The sequence below is a fragment of the Balaenoptera borealis genome (genome assembly GCF_965194805.1).
Source record: "Balaenoptera borealis genome assembly, chromosome: 15".
Classification (NCBI taxonomy): domain Eukaryota; kingdom Metazoa; phylum Chordata; class Mammalia; order Artiodactyla; family Balaenopteridae; genus Balaenoptera; species Balaenoptera borealis.
The window spans coordinates 13,642,408-13,660,047 of NC_138871.1; the positions used below are offsets into that span (position 1 = coordinate 13,642,408).

Below are 17,640 nucleotides of genomic sequence, written 5' to 3' on the forward strand. Positions count from 1 at the left end.
CCTCTTGACTGGAAGGCCCCGCGCGAGGCTCTGCGCCTCTGCCCCTCCTGGTCTGTTCCTCACCCCCGCACACTCCACCTGCCTCCCGCCGGGGATGGCCCCGCAGTGACGGCGGCGGGCGCCGTACCCCACGCCGAGCTGGTGCCCTCGCCCACACTCCCCCAGTCTCCCCTCCTCTCCTTCGTGTTCTGAGCTCTCTGAAAAGAGCGAAGACGCAGGGGAAGATGTGGCTGAAGCTTTTTTTCTTGCTCCTCTATTTTCTGGTCCTGTTCGTCCTGGCCAGGTTTTTTGAGGCCATTGTGTGGTACGAAACTGGCATCTTTGCCACCCAGCTGGTGGATCCGGTGGCTCTCAGCTTCAAGAAGCTGAAGACCATTCTGGAGTGCCGGGGGCTGGGGTACTCGGGGTTGCCCGAGAAGAAGGATGTCCGGGAACTGGTGGAAAAGTCAGGCGAGTATCGGCTCCCCGAGGGTCCCCTCCACTCGGAGGAGGGGACGACCCGTACTTCCTCGTACCTGGTGGTCCCCCAGAATGAGGCGGTACTTGGAAGGGTTAAGCAGACTACTTCCAGAGCTGCCTGGGTTTCCTTTGTCCAGGTTTTCTACCAAAAAAAAAAAAAAAGTAAATCCCAGTTTTTGGGAGGAGGCTGGGCTGGAATTATTTGTAGGGGTGTTGGTGTGTCTTCCTAAGGTTATTTTAAAATAACAGTTTAAAGTGCAGCTTCTTAGTGTTGTTTACTAAATTGAGGGTTTTTTTCAAATTTCGGAAATGCCAACCAGTTACAAACAAATTGGAAAGCATTATTTGTCAGTTGAAATTCATAAGTATATAAGAGAAACCCCAAAACGTTGCCTGTAGATAGCAGCATTTGTCACCATAGTAATAACAAGTTACCCGGAGGGAAAAACATCATTGGAATACTTAATATCAAAGAGGCATTTAGGCCTAGGATTTAAATTTTATTTTATATGTTTTTTATTTTATTTTTTCTTCCACATTTATTGAGATATAGTTGACGTGCTGTTTAAGGTGTATAGCACGATGATTTGATTTACATACATCATGAAATGGTTATGACAGTAAGTTTAGTGGACATCTATCATGTCATATAGATACAAAATTAAATAGAAAAAATTTTTTCTAAGATTTAGATTTTAAATAATGAGTTTAAATACAGAGAAAGTGTACAGGGCACAGTATTAGCTTTTCATACTTTAAATTTGGTGAAAATAAGGTGAATATTTTTTGTGAATGCCTATCTTGTTTGTTTCGAAAGAGTTTATATTTCTGTAAGGATTTTTTTTTTAATTCTTATATCTTGGGTGTAAACTACTTTTTCCCTTCTGTGCCACAGGGGCTGCATCAGCTTAAATGGGTTGAGACATATGGATAGAATTGAGCTAAGAGATATTTAACATCTTAAAGAATGCATTTTCAATAACTGTTGGTTTTGGGGTAGGACTGGGTGAGAAATGTGCTTAATTTTTTTCACCCCTGGACAAAATATATCTTGGTTTAGATACACTTCCTGGAAGGGGAATGTACTGTAATTTGAGAAAGGCATTCTGGGTTGCTGTAGGAAGCAATTGAAACTGATAGTTATCTTTTTGTTGTTGTTTCATGTGTATCTGTCAGCTGTGTCTTTTGCAAGACAATTTTTTTTTTCCTTATTTAGTATCTTATAGCCATGTAGTATGATAGACAAGAATACTAACTCCAGAGGACTTGAGCACTCACGTATTCACAGGTTAAGGTTAAGACCACTACTGGGATAGAGGAGGGAACACTCTCTGTAAAAGTGATGCATTTTTCTTTAGAGAAAATGTAAAATTGTGTGTTATTTGCATAAAATTGTGCCTCTTGTTTACTGACTGGTTTATGGTGACTTTTATTACTACCATGGCTGGCATGTAGGGTAGGGGGAATAAAGTAAAGTAGAAGATCTCTAATAAATAAACTTTCTAGGTTTAGAAGTGAAAAGTACCTTAACTGCCCAAGCCAAATCATTTTTCATGGTAAAGTAATGTGATACCACATTTTTTTTCTTGTGACCTTTATTTAGTGTTGCCTTCCTCTGGCCCTAAAAATACTTGTAACTTTGAGTGTATAAGGAGTGCACATAATATTTAAAGAATACACACAGCTCACAAAAATATGACTCAGATCACACATTTTATAGCAGAGAGGTCTTGGTATAGCAATTTAATTTTATAATTTAAATATTTGTTGTGAATGGTTTTGCTGTCATGATACAGTGCTTGTTTTTGCATTGTTAACATTTAAGACAAAAGTTAAAATAATTTGACGTGTTTTTCTTTACTTTTTATTTGATGATACAAGGTGTAAATTTACACTGTAAATTTGTGTATGAATATGAAATTTGTTCTTATAGGTAAACTTTTGTATCTAACCTCCAAGTCATGTAAGCCCTGTTGCTATGTTACACAGGTGGTGATAGCAAATTTTGTAAACCCATTTCTAATTCTTGTAAGTCAGAAGTATATAAATCATACTGTTTAAAAATTATTTGTTGCCTGGACAAAAACTAAATAATATTGTGATGGCTTTTTGGGCTGGTATAAATTCAGTAATTTCCTAATAAATTATGTGATGATGCCACTAGAATATAAACTCCATCAGGAGATGGATTTTTATCTGTTTTGTTCATTTTTGCCTGACACATAGAAGGTTCTTCTTACATATTTACTAAATGTATGAATCTTAAATAGGTGTATTCAGGTTCTACTCTTCTTTTCTGTAGAGTGCAATGAAAGTACAATGACATAATTTTTTAACAGTATAAAATAGCATTTATCATTGAAGTTGGGAACATGAGATTTTTGCAATCTTATTAGTGTTATTTTTTCTTTTCTTCAGGTGACCTGATGGAAGGTGAGCTTTATTCTGCACTCAAAGAAGAAGAAGCATCTGAATCTGTTTCTAGTACCAATTTCAGCGGTGAAATGCACTTCTATGAGCTTGTAGAAGACACAAAAGATGGCATCTGGCTGGTTCAGGTATTAGAAACAGTGATAGAAGTGAAATTATTTTTGCCAAAATAGTAGTCACCAGCTGGTGACACTTCTGTGTACTTGTGTCATGTTTCTTAGACATAACTCACTTCTCATAGGGAGGCTCCAGTGTCCCCTTAAAGAGGTTTTGCAGACCAACAAAAATGAAAATTAATTAAAGAGTGGGGGAAGGGAAGTGTTGGGGAAAGAGGGTTGACTGTTTTGTTTAGAATCAGCAGAAGCAAATCCATTTTAGTTGTTGGATCTGCATTATAAAGTAAGAAACACATATATATTCCTTTTATTTAGTGATTTGTGCTGTTTCTCTCAGCTTTTGTTAACTCTAGTTTTTAATTCAGTGATCCAAGTCATTTTTGTTTCTAAAGAAAGAACTATAGCCAACTTTGTGCCTATAGAGGAAGAACTATTGTGGGGAATGATGGGGGCACTTATTACTTTGCTCATGAAATTGATGAGATTATAATTTTAAACCCTAGCTCTTACGCTATCAAAACTGTGAGATTTAATTAGCATATTAGAATTTTAGAGCTATGAAGGGCCTTAAAAATCATCTTTTATGCTTCCCAAAGTGTGGTTTATGTGCCACTCATGGTAAATGAGTGGACACACATTATCATTTGTGTATTTTTATGTAAATTAGAAAAATCAATATTATATTGAACATGTAATTTCATAAATATTGCTTAGGGAAAGTCTAAAGTTATTTAAATTTTTTAAAATATAAGTTCACTTAAAGTAACATATTAAATAAATTAGCAACATGAATTCAGCTAAAATTATGATTATTGAACCAGAATCAAATCCCAGGCCCCCTCATTTCTTGTCCAGTGTTCTTGTTATTTCACACTGGGGTTGGCAAAGTTTGGTTCAGGGTATATTTTGTTCAGCAACAAAATAATTGCTGCTTCATATTTCTTTCTGAGAACAATGACTGCAAAATAGGGTAGAAAAAGCTATTGAGTCCAGACACCTTATTTGCAGATCTGGTCCTGTCACTGATTTGCAATATGATTGTGGATAGATAGACATTCTGTTGCACATGGCCTCAAATAAATACTTATACACCTAAAGAAGATAGAATAGTACTGTAGTCCACTGGGCTAACGGGTTGACGTTTGGGAATTCTTCAGGTGATTGCATTGGATATCCATGACCTTTCCTTTACTTACAACCTTCCTATTGTGTTTGACCTTTTACCCTCCAGATAATCTAATTCGGCATTTTTTAAGTCTAGCAAACAGAGAAACTGGGAGGAGGGTATGGGTATTGTCTATACATTATCCATCAAATTTTAGTTTATTTCTGTGTTAAATTACTGGTATTGAAAAAATAAACTGTAGCATCTTTAAAGCCTTAACTTATAAATAGTTATTCTATTTCTTTTCCCAGATATTTATTTCTGATAGTTTGATCGAAGAAGACTTATTGGTTTTGGTAACTTCAATTTTATTACTGAGATTGAACTGAATAGCCAGTCCCACTGCCCTATGTCCTATGTCTCATGTTTGTCCACACATTGAACGGTCCCATAGAGATGAATGGTAAAGATGCTGAACACCTTCCAAAGTTGGAAAAAGCTATGTCAAAAGTCTGGAAATTCTTTTGGTATATAGAGTGCTGCCTATAGACAACGAACACATTCTGCTTCACTAATTAGCATTATAGTCTTGGCTTATAAATGATCTACTATTTTTCTATGTCATATTAAAGATAAGCATGGGTTAAACTCCCTTAAGATGTTACAAAATTCACACAGTTCATTCAGCAGTTAATTGTACACCAGGCTCTGGAGATATACCAGGAGCTTACAACAGGCTAAGTCCTTGCTCTTTCAGGCAGCTCACATTCCAGTTGGGAGAGGGAGGCACTAACTAAATAAATATTTAATATAATATCAGTTAGTGGAAAGTGCTAAGAAGAAAAATAAGCAGGGTAAGGAGACAAGAGAGTGGCAAAGAATTCCCTGATAAGGTGACACTTGAATGAAGTGAAAAACAAGTAATGAATGGTAGTGACTGTAAACATTATAAATTCTAATCACTGAATTATTTTTCTCTGAAAATGTTTTTTTAAACTTCATAGGCATCAATAGTCAATGATGCAGTAAGACACAATTTTTCCAGTGACCTTCAAGATTTGCACTGATCACCACTCTCTGGCTTGTGTTCCCTCGGGCCAGTGGCTTACATCTGTCAAATGGCTGGCTTGGGTTGGAAGAACAGTCTCTGGCAGGACAACTGAGAAGATTGAGATCGAAACCTCAGTCACAGTGCCTTCAGCACTCTGAACTCGCTAGCTAAGCTAATCAACACAGACACTTTGGTTTAAGCTCCTAAAAGAGGGCCATGTTGTTTTGTTTTTTAATTGAAAATATCTTCTAAAAACAGAAAAGAAATACTCTCTCAGTTGCTTGTCATTCTTTCAGCTCAGATTATATTTATCTCATCTCTTGTGAAGGATAACATTCAAGAATTCAGTTTTTAGCAATTTGAATTATCATTCTTTTCTATTTGTTTTAAAAGAAGCTGACTCATTTCAGTTTGCTCTATCATTGTCGTTTTTTTAATCTGTGAGGGTGCATAGATCCCAAACAATTCAGTCTTCTTCATATTGCATTTATTTTAGGTATCCTGGATAAGAAATATTTAAGCACATCAAAGTTCTTTCCTCTTTTCTTCCCAGGTTTCCAATATCATTTTCTTACTCAGATGAATTATACTCTCAGATGAATACCTAACTCTCAGGTAGCATATAACTGATAATTAACACTTTAGACTTTATATGTCATTGAAAGGATGTCTAGATTTACTGATTTGGGGAAAATGTGACTTTAATAAATGGGTATATGACTTAGCTATTCCATCACTTGGTCAGTTCATTATTTTTCTGGAATGGGTTGGTAATAATAAAAGATAATCTAGGTTGATTATCTTTTTTGGTGACACTGCATATGGAATGACACTACAAAATGAAACATGAATTTCTATAATTTAATTAATTCATTCTATATCCCTTATGATTTCTATCTTCTCGGTAACTCATGAGTTTATTTTCTGAATAATACATGTTAATGGTCTTCATATCTTTCTCCTAATTGTTTTAAGATGTATTACTGCTCACGAATTATCCTTACATTAAAGCAGAGTGTTAGCACACTTCTTTTCATGTGAAGCTTTTCCGTGTCTCTCCTATATTCTCTGTAATATGAGGTGGAAAGAACTAATTTTAGTTTCTAAAGCAGCAACACATATGGGACATCTTTACCAACAATACACTATGTAATCCATGAAAGAACCAAGTCATCTTTTTTCTATCAGTTCTTTCTAACATTCTAAGTTTCCCTGCTTTGTTCCTAACCTGACCTCATATCTTTCATTAGCTCTTTATTTCCAGTTTTGTGGATCCTTTGATTCTGCTGCCTACCAATCTTTTTAGCATCACAAATAGAAGTTACTTTTCTTTCAAAAGATTCTTGGTCAGGCTTTTTTTTTTTTTTTTTTTTTTTGGCTGTGTTGGGTCTTCGTTGCTGGGCGCGGGCTTTCTGTAATTGCGGTGAGCAGGGGCTACTCTTCGTTGTGGTGCGTGGGCTTCTCATTGTGGTGGCTTCTCTTGTTGCGGAGCATGGGGTCTAGGCACGAGGGCTTCAGTGGTTGCTGCACGCAGGCTCAGTAGTTGCGGCACACAGGCCCTAGATCGCAGACTCAGTAGTTATGGTGCATGGGTTTAGTTGCTCCACGACATGTGAGATCTTCTCGGACCAGGAATTGAACCTGTGTCCCCTGCATTGGCAGGTGGATTCTTTTTTTTTTTTTTTGCCACCACCAAAAAGGATTTTTATTGAAGAGGTTTTTTTTTTTTTTTTTTTTTTACAAGAGATAAATAGACTGACACCAAGCATTGTACATGGATGACCACAACAAAAGCAACAATGATTGCAATTACCAAACATGAAACACACTCATACTATGTCATAATATTGACATTCAGTCCAGTAATCCTCCACTGTAACAGCTCCTTTACTTTGCAGTGAAAATTGATTTGTATATTCTTTGCCTCTGAGTCCTTGTGGGGCAGGTGGATTCTTAACCACTAAGCCACCAGGGAAGTCCCAGTAGATAGGCTTTTGAAATGGAGAAGTTAGCGTACATTATGGGTTTTATGGATTTATCCTTATCTTAACATTTCTATTTCTACATTTTGACTTTTGTTCAAAGAAGTTCAAAGAGGGATGTGCTATCTGTTCTCTACTGGCTTTGTCACATCATAAGGAATTAAACATCAGTGGAATTGAGGTAGCAGTGAAAAGCATCATATGATTTAAAGTAAAGCTTTAGGTCAATATTTACTGTAGTATTATGTTAATACCGTTCCTGTTTGGCTGAAAAGAGTTACTAGCTGTTTTAAAACTTGTTTGTTTTTTACTCCTAGACAGTAGTTTTGTTCAGGGAGGTTCTAAGTTATTTATTCCTCTCTTGACACTATGCTAAAGGCGAAATACTTGGCAAGCCATCTTATCCTTTATTTTGTATTGGTGAAGAGCTTTTATTTGTGTTTACTCATAAAGAAAGCTAGTGAGGCTACCAAAGAAATAATTAAATGATGTTGAATTTTGTTTTTGTCAATTACTCATCTTCACTTTTAATGATTTTATACAATTTGCATATATATATTTAGGTTGGTCTATGATTTATTTTTTTGGCCATGCCATGCAGCATGCAGGATCTTAGTTCCCCGACCAGGGATCGAACCCGTGCCCCCTGCAGTGGAAGCACAGAGTCTTAACCACTGGACCTCTGGGGAAGTCCCTGTGGTCTATGATTTTGAAAGTAGAAACTCGCTGTTATAATGAAATATTGAGAGATGCAGAAAAATATAGCTCTACACTCCTTTTATATGGAGTTATGTTACTTAATTTAGCCTCCATGTTGTTGTATGGGGATTAACAGTATTAAAAGCGAAATGACAGATGTTCTGATTGGTAATAAAACCCACCTCTAAAAAATAGGCCAAAGCGTGTGGGTTTTTTCTTATACCAGTGTAATACATGTGGAAGGGAGTAAGCAATAACCTGAGGCCCAGTTTTTCTTTGTAAGTTTAACTGGACTACACAAGACTGACATCAGATAATATGGCAACTTAGCATCTCACACTGTCCAACTCAGTTCCTTCCAGTGCTGTGCTGGAGCCAGCTCAAACTGCTTCATGAAGGGCGATTGTTAACATCCCTTCCCAACTCCACAGTTAGAGATGTCACGTTGGTAACTTGAAATCAGCCATGTGGGAGTATTTACACCAAGGAAATAAGTAAATGATAGAAATCAGAGCTTCTGTTTTCTTCTAGACAGCTAGTTGTTAAACATTTACCAGCAAACCACTGGTTTCATCCATTCATCCAACCATCTAACAAATATTTGTTGAAATCTAATGTGTGCCAGCTGAACCTGTGATAAGGGCAAAAAAGACGAATAACCTACAGTCTGTGCCATAAGACAGCTTACAGCTTGGTTTACTAAAATGTGTGGGCCAGCAAAAAATCTTAGCATAGATTACCTTTTCCAGCTCACTTAGATGATCTGTGATGGTGCTACCATCTTGAGAGATCCTAAAGAACTGTTAGACAATAAAGTAGAAACCAGGAAAATTAGTACTAGGAAAAACTTAGTAGTTTTTTTTCTGGAAAAAGTGTATTTTTAAATACACTGAACTGGAAGTCTTTGTGTGTGACTGGGGTCAAGAACATTGATGTGCAGTTGCATAGCCAGGTACTAGTTATGCTAATGTTTGTCAGAAAACATCCCAGATGACAGGTTGCTGGGGAAGGGACTTTAATTATAACGGAAATCGGAAACTTGGAGCCTTTAGAGAACTTATATAATCAGAAGTAAGAGAATGAGTTACTAAACCATAAAAAGCTGAAATAGTTTAATTCAACATAAATATTTAATAAGTGCCCAACTGACTTAGGCACCATACTAGCTGCAGGGAATACAATGGTGAGCAAGTGTAGGGATGCTGGTTAGAGAGGCAGATACCCTGGGAAGGGGGATGGAAAGATTGCTTCACTGCTAGCCGGTGTTGCCACGTCTGTTCCAGACTTGAGACTTGGAACTCAGGCTGTACTTTCATCTAGTTTTTTCTAGTCTCTGAAAATATTCCCCACAGAGAATGCAACATCCTTCGTGAACTGCAGAGAAATGTTTCCCCTTTCACCAGCAGAGTGAATGCCATTCAGAATCACTGTGCGTGCTTTTGGATGTGAGCTATAACTTGGAAACTCTTACTGATGTGACACAGTAGTAATAGGCTTAGAGTATTTTGTTGTGCCATGTGACAAGCCAGATGAGTTATTTTGTTAAAACATTTTTAGTGGTTGTTTAATTTGGCCTCCACGAAATTTAATTTATGCTAAACCTTCAGTTGAATAATATAACTATATAGGACATTGGACAAAGCAATTTCTAATTGCGTAAATATAACTAAAGAGTCAAATAAAATGCTTTCATGCACTGCCTAAGGGATTTTTCATTTTTGCGTGGTTCTCTTAGTCAGGAATTACTACACTCTTCAAAGCAGATGTTGGAATAGCTTGCTGAATAAATAAGGCCCTGGGGTTAAACATTGTCATGTACCTGCCTCGGAGATATTCACCACCTCTCTTCACACACTTTTGCTGTCTGTCCTGTAACCAGGGGTGCCTGGAACAGCCCCCTCATTCCTACTTCCTTTCCTAGCATTGGATGACTGTGCAGTGATCAGGATCTTCACTGAAAGATGCCCCTAGACTGAGGGCCAAATCCTACACTGATTAAAGCAACCGCTTGATTAACCCCTTGACACAGCGTCATTATGAATACAGACCTGAAGTGTCTGGGTTATTTGCAGCCTTGATCAGGAAATAGGAGTGAAAGGGGAGTTATTTTAAAAAAACAGGGCAAAGACCAGGGAGTATAGCGATATGATTTTACAGAGATTTCTTAATCCTTCTGAGTAATCTGAAAAATAAGTTCAAGATTTCTTTGGTTACTTGATGGAAAAAAGAACTACCATATTAACTCTTCAGTGGTAGGAAAAGAAAAAAAGAAGAGACAAGAAAAGCCTTCCTTGCTTGATCTCCCTTATTCTTCAGATAAAATTTATAAAGCACCTTTAGACAATGGAAAAATGTGGAAGCCAGGAACTTACTGGGTAATGTAACCTGTGTGAACCTCCTCAGAAAGTGCTTTCACCTACTAAGACCGTGTCCTCAGATTGCTCTCCTCCTGGTTACCTCAACCGTCTGAGCATTTTAATAACATGTGCCTCCCTCGTTAAGGCCATTTATTTTCACTTAAAAGTACTATCAGAACCATTTGTTCAATGCCCTAAATTGTATATTTGTGTATGTATTTATTAAGCATCAAAGTTATGTTACAAAGTGTTACATACCTATGTGTGTCTCTGTAGGTATGAGGATGATAGTATCAATGATATATGGCAAAGGTTATTGGACAGTAATCTGTTGGCACATAAAGTGAACTTTAAGTCACTTGTCACCACCATGCACGTTCTCTCCTCCTGCTGCCCTTGAAATTTGTTAGACTTCCCAGCGGAGAGACCAGAGGTGAGGTATTTGCACCAACTCTTGCCTCTCCCAGGCACTCATTGCACACAGTCACCTGGGATTTCACTTCCTGGAGGCTTTGTGAACGTGAAAATGGCCCTTCCTCCTAGAGAGTTTAGAGGCCCCCAGGGTATTGTGCTGTAATTTTGAATTAAATAATATCAGTAATATAGCATTCATGAAAATAAACTTGGCCTGTATACCCTGGGCTTAAAGTAAATCAAACAGATGGGTTCATGAGGACATAGGACACTTTTGGCTTTCCTTTAAGTTCCCATTTAGTTATTTTTGTTTTTAATATATAATTTTTGTTTGTTTTTTACTGGTATCTCTATTCATTAAAATCAGGAAGATAAGGAGTAAAGGGAAAGGGTATTAACAATTAGAAAGTCTGAGAAAAGTCACTGGATATTTTGAAGGTTAATCTACATTTAAAAAAAAATTTTTTTCTTCTCCCAATCCTAACTGTTTGAAAGCTATTTGCAAATTTGAAGTTAGAAGTTCAAGAATGTAGAATTTATTAATGGTAATTTTTTAATATGTTAGAACCCTTCGTGATTGTTAAGAAAAATGCCATAGTAGTAGTATGTTGATTTAGTCAAGCATAGTTTAATAGAAAACATGTGTTTGACTCTTGGCTCCATAATTACACTTTTAAAAAAGTGAAATTTGAACTCGTTGAACCCACATGTGGTAATTTTTAGTAAGCTTTATTTGGGTTATTTAAAATTTTCTTTTCAGAGCAGAGAAATGACTCCAAGGGCCATTTTCTTCCTGTGTAAGTTAATTCTAGAGGATAAGCCACATGGAGGAGAATGTGGCTAGCTTTTTAATATGGTTTTGACTCCCCCTCTGCATAACTACCACAGAGTGTGAGAGTTTAATGTACTCTATTCAGTGTTTTAAATCTTTTCCAGCTGGACAGTTGCTCCTTTTACAAGAATTGCGGTGATAATATGATGACATAGTAAACAAGACCTAGGAACAGAATATGTTTTTCAAAAAAAGTAAAGTTATAGATATAAATGGTTGGTTTGACTCCATTTTAGGTGATTAAAGTATCTGTTTTTCTTTTTGGGGGAATAGGTTATAGCAAATGACAGAAGTCCTTTGGTGGGTAAAATCCACTGGGAGAAAATGGTGAAAAAGGTGTCAAGATTTGGAATACGTACAGGCACGTTTAACTGTTCCAGTGACCCCAGGTAAGCTGATTAGGCAATTCTTAGAATTTGAGTTCTGACCAGAATTTTTTTAATGTGATAAAGACAGTGGTATTCGAAGCCTGTTTAAACTGAAAGTTAATTAGCATGTTTAGCACATTGTTAGTTACACAGGTATTTGATTAATAGTTTTTGATAACTGGCAGTTATTTACTTTCTCTCTGAGATCTCTTTTTGTCTGGTTCTTCTATGTTGTTTCTAACGGGGGTGACTCTTTAGAGTATGTCTTCAGTCTTTTTTGTTTCAGTTTTACTTCCCAAGGAGGCTTCAGTACATTGATGGCTTTAGGTGACACCTTTGTGCTGATCTAAATCTTCTTTCATAATTCGGACCTCTAGTTTGCATTTTGACACTCGTTTCCATTTGCCATACAAGTACCCCAGATAGACTCTGTTCCCTAAACCTGGTGTTCAAATTCATATTCATCTTTTTCTTTAGTAAACCGTGTGCCCTTTCTACCTTTTCTTTTTCTGTCCTTTACTATTTTTTTTTTTCCATTTTCTCAGACAAAGTTCTTTGCAGGCATTTTTGTTTTTCTTTTTGTCATCATCTCCAGTATTTAGTCTGTCACATTATTTCTTGTTTCATTATTCCATTGTTTCTTCTTTGAAATGTGTTTTATTTCAATTTCCAGTTCCTCCAAGTTATGACTTGAATTCATTCGTTCATTTAATTATCCATTCAGTAGACATTTAATAAAAGATTAGCTGGACTTCCCTGGTGGCACAGTGGTTAAGAATCCGCCTGCCAGTGCAGGGGACCACAGGTTCGAGCCCTGGTCCGGGAAGATCCCACATGCCGCAGAGCAACTAAGCTCGTGTGCCACAACTACTTAGCCTGGGCTCTAGGGCCCGCTTGCCACAACTACGGAAGCCCGCGTGCCTAGAGCCCGTGCTCCGCAACAAGAGAAGCCACTGCAGTGAGAAGCCCGCACACCACAATGAGTAGCCCCCGCTCAATGCAACTAGAGAAAGCCCACGCGCAAACAAAGACCCAATGCCAAATATAAATAAATAAATTTATTTTTAAAAAAAAGATTAGCACGTACAGCATGTTCTGTTCAGTGCTGAGGACGGGGCATATGATATGTGTGGAGAAGCCCCCACGTTACGTAGTTTCTAATGTAGGTAGATACGCCTGGCTTATCTATGTCCGTTATATGTGGTCTCAATGGGAGACCCATTCGCTGTAGAAAACCCTCCCCCACCACTGCTTCACCTCAGATTCTCCTGCCCTTCTCCTTCAGGCTTACGTTTGCTTCGATTTTCCTCACTGTCCTTGTTTTGCTCACTTGTAGTGTAGGCTGAGATGTGTGGTAGGAGGACTCCTTAAAAGTTGGGGATAAGAAGGGAACTTGTTGTGTCTCCTGACTCACATTTAGTTTCCTCATTTACCCACAAAGCTCCCATTTTCATCTTCACCACAGAACCTTGATCATATTCTAATGCCTTTGGTTGAAATGTCCAAGATAGCGTAAGTGTTCGTGTTCTTATGAAAAGGAAATCATTCTTATTTCTGTCTTGTGTTCACCAAAGACAATGGCATTTGGTCTTATTCCATCATTCCCAGATGGTCTAAGTGAAAGATCTTTTTCCCTCCCACTGGTGATTGCAATACCAGAATAAATGATAGTTCTGATGTTTTGATTTTTTTTTCAGATAATGCCAAAGTCAGTATTAAGATCACTGATTTATTGAATAATATTCAGAACTTATTTTTTTAATGAATAAACTAAACAATACATTTTGAACACTAACTTATAAATATATTAGAAAATATCAAGTAAAAAGAAATGTACAAAAATATAAAGGTCAAACACATATTTCAGTCTAACTTAAGTTCTTAAATAACAATAGAGAATTCAAAATGAAACTAAGCATGACATAAAGTGAAGATGATCTATTCAGCACGAAAAACTGAAGGAAATAGTAAATTAAAATTTATTTTTAATGTAATTTTATAAAGCAAAATGCATCAGAAGTATCATAATTGAGTCCAGTGGACTTTAGCACAAATTTTTCTAGCTTTTCTTTTGAAAAGCCCTTTTTGATTCTATACCAGCTGAGCAGCAGTGAAGAGATACATATAATCTACCTCCAAGTTTCCTCTAAATCCTTCATCTTCATCTTCAGATAATCCCACCTCTTATTTATGATGGAAGAGACCTTTTTTGAGCAACTTTTTGCTTTTTTGTTGACTGCAGCTATAATTTTTTGTTATTAAAGAAGCACTTTTACGTCATCTTCCTTAGTTTCATCACAAAGATGAAGATCTTGATGCAGAGTTACTTGTATCAGTTTCAGTATTGTCATGTTCCTTTCCTTTTATCTGGAAAGTCTTCCAACTAGAGTAAGAACTATTCTTGTCATAGATGCTGTGCTTAGTCAGGGTCATTTTTTTTCTTTTTTTTTGAGGATTATGGAGATACAGAAGAACAAAATAGGGAGATAATAGAAAAGCGTGTTCAGAATGTCAATGCAGGGTGTAACTGGGCAGAGAATAGTGTTATTCAGCAAGCAAGCATTTTAATATGTTGAATAATTCAGTCATCATCTTGATCTCAGATTTTTAACAACAGCAAAACTCTCTACGCTGCTGCCTACATTGCTGTCTTTGACTGTAGTTCCTTCTCTTGCGTGGCCTCCAGGACAGCCTCTGATGTGCTGGCCCCATCGTATAGTAGTATTTTCCTGACCTGTTTTGCTCCCCTTAAGAACATTCAGGACCCCCACTCTGTACAGTGTCTGACTCTGTCCATGGCAGCAGTTTTCATTTCTTTCCCACACAGCCATTGTGCCTGGCCCCAGTTCCTCTAATTCCCCAACCCAGTGATCTATCTCAGGGGCCTTTCCCCTGTCAGGTCTATTCTCTACTCTTTTTCTCCCCCCACCTTTGGAGAAAGTAGGAAGTGACGTGGGATATGTATCGGGAGGTTGGAGAGGCGGGGCAGAGATAGTAAAGAGTGGGATGGCACTGGAATTACAGGAGCTGAGTGATACATGGGCCAGGAGGGCTTATGGTGAAAGAATCAGGGATGCGTGCCCATGGGCTAAGCAGGGAAAAGAAAGTAAAGGGAAGATTGGTGAGCAGGACAGGAAGGCCAAGGAGACCAATGACCTTGTCTGAAGAAACAGCATTTTATGAACAGAATACCAAGGTTGCTTTTTAAATATAGTATGCCTTACCAGAAACTGGAGTGCCAGAACTCACTAGTCATGTTTTTTTAAAAATCATTTTTAGTCTTCAAATTCTCTAAGAGATCTCAAAAGGTTTACTTTAAGAACTAGAGGATATTTTCGTGGTGTCATCATTGAACTTACTCAGACCTTTAAAAAGGTTTTTTAAATTGGCAGTAAAAAGTTTTTATATTGATATGAACATTAGTCTTTTCTGTCTAACAGTGGGGTTTTAAAATTAATATGGTATACTTTATTTGTGTGTTGGATTTCAAGTCTGGAAAACATGATTTAATTTGAAAGATACATGATGACATACAAAATTTTATTGTCCTGGGTACTCTTAAATTCTTGTGAAATGATAAACCTTAAAACTGTCACTTAGTTCTGAACTGAAAAGAAAGTACATAGTACATTTGTTTTCTTCCATGAAGAAATGTATGCACTAAGATAAGACTTTGCTTGTTTTACACAGTAAAATTTTCTGTTTGAAAGACTGTCATTTAATTTATGACACAAATCAGAAGCCAAATATTCTCTGAGGTGGTTATAGAAAGATGAACAGAATGACCAAGAGTAGAAATGTGTATCCTATGCAATTAAAAAAGTAAAGCTAGTTAGATATTTAAGATGTGAATAAGGCAACTATCTATATGTAGTTGACTTGTTTTGGGGGGAGGGTGGTGGAAATACCATGTCAATGAACTATTATTTTGCATTGGACAAATACACTGTTACAGAATAGAAGATATTTTATTTTGTAGGAGTATATAATTCTTAACCCATTTCAATTAAAGCAATATTGACATTAATGGTATCTATCTTGTTAAGGAAGTAAATCAACTCAACAAGAAGCTGAGTCGTAGTCTCTGATCCTGAGTCACCCAGATAGTTTCCCAGAGTCGTTACTAACCTTGTCTTTGTGACATAACATGTTGTCTTCACTTATCTTAAACTATATCATGAAATTCCTGAGATAAAATTAATTAATTGTATTATCATCATAAAACCATATGCCACGTACATCAAGACTTCTATCTTAATCTGATCATATAAATGTATAATATGCTTATTTAATTTAATAAAATATAATCCATACTTTCTAAGTAAAGCATAACATTTATAATTTTTACATCAGTATTCTGAATAGCAAAATTAAAAATTAAACATTTATTACCATCCACTTACAAATCTGTAGTGAACAAAATGTATCCACATGGTAGATTTCCCTTTTTCCAACTTTACTGAGGTAAATTTATATATTGTAAAACTCCACATGGTAGGTTTTTAGAAAAAAACTTTTTTTTTTTTAAAGGAAATTGTTTCTCTGAGTATCTCTGCAAATACCCCTCTTCATGGTCCTCATTAAAGAGATGAGAGAGTACAGAAAAATATAGGACTTGCTCTTTTCTAGGTGAGCTTTCGTGCAGATTACTTTATGGCAGTGCTTGTGTGTGTCAGGCATTGTGGTGTGTGCTTGGGTTAATAAGTGGGTACAGCATGGCTCCTACCCTAAAGAGCTCGGCATTCAAGTCAGGGACTCAGCATATAAGATAATCTGTTTCCTTCTCTCTTCTTTGCCCACCTGAATCTAACCATCCTTAGAGAGCTAGTTCAATTCCCAAACTTTTCGTGAAATCTTCACCAGCCCAAACTCCCAGTGATACTCCCTTTTTTTTTAACTTCCTTTACATTATTTAGTAATAGAATATATACAGTTTTATACTTTTGTCTCCTTAATAGGATTTTAAATTCTTTGTGAACAGGAATTATTTTCCTATTATCTTTAGGATCTTATTAGCACATAATGCATTAGTAGTTTCATAGTAGATGCTGGAAGTACTTGCCAATTCTCTTGGCTCTAAGGCTTTTCAAGCTACACTTTTCTTTTAAAAAAAAAAGAAAGAAAGAAAAGAGAGAAAGAAAAGAAACAGAGATACAAACGAAAAATATGATAAAAAGAGAGCTTGCTTTTCCTCTTATACAACTGCCAGGTATTGGTACTACTTTTGATTGTTTACAGGTAATTTGTTTTGGGGGAGAGGGTATCTTTCAGGTGCTAAGGAAATGTATCAGGGAAAAGACAAACTGTATGCACAGCAGTGAAGATAAGCAAGCTAGCTCATCTAGCGGCCTAGCTATTTACTTACAGTCTCCTCTCTTATAGATACTGCAGGAGAAGAGGCTGGGTACGATCCACACTCATTATGTCTGTTCCACAGACAAGTACTTCTAAAGGGAAAGTCATGCTTAAAGAATACAGCGGCCGCAAGATTGAAGTAGAGCACATTTTTAAGTGGATAACTGCTCATGCAGCTTCACGGATCAAAACCATTTATAATGCTGAACGTTTGAAAGAAGAATGGAATAAAAGTGATCAATACTGGGTAAAAATATACCTATTTGCAAACCTTGACCAGCCCCCAGCTTTCTTCTCTGCACTAAGCATAAAGTTTACTGGAAGAGTTGAGTTTATTTTTGTAAATGTGGAAAATTGGGACAATAAGAGTTATATGACAGATATTGGTGTATATAACATGCCATCATACATACTTAGAACTCCTGAAGGAATTTACAGGTATGGAAACCACACAGGCGAATTTATATCCCTT

The 17,640-nt window shown here is 36.8% G+C and overlaps 1 protein-coding gene across 2 annotated transcripts; it reads left to right on the plus strand.

Annotated features, from left to right (window-relative positions):
* Nucleotides 1-224: 224 nt before the first annotated feature.
* On the plus strand, nucleotides 225-17,396 carry RNF103 (ring finger protein 103; the record flags this gene model as incomplete). 2 transcript variants are annotated; one of them, XR_014235086.1, is made up of 4 exons in its annotated part: nucleotides 225-450; nucleotides 2,878-3,017; nucleotides 5,115-6,823; nucleotides 7,107-10,114. XR_014235086.1 is itself a non-coding variant. In XM_082357902.1 (3 exons), the coding sequence occupies 3 exons, from the start codon at nucleotides 225-227 to the stop codon at nucleotides 17,262-17,264; spliced, it is 435 nt and encodes a 144-aa protein (XP_082214028.1). In that variant the 3' UTR covers nucleotides 17,265-17,396. The 2 variants fall into 2 exon arrangements, 1 of the variants encoding a protein (XP_082214028.1); XM_082357902.1 differs by lacking the exons at nucleotides 5,115-6,823; nucleotides 7,107-10,114 and adding an exon at nucleotides 17,196-17,396.
* Nucleotides 17,397-17,640: the final 244 nt, after the last annotated feature.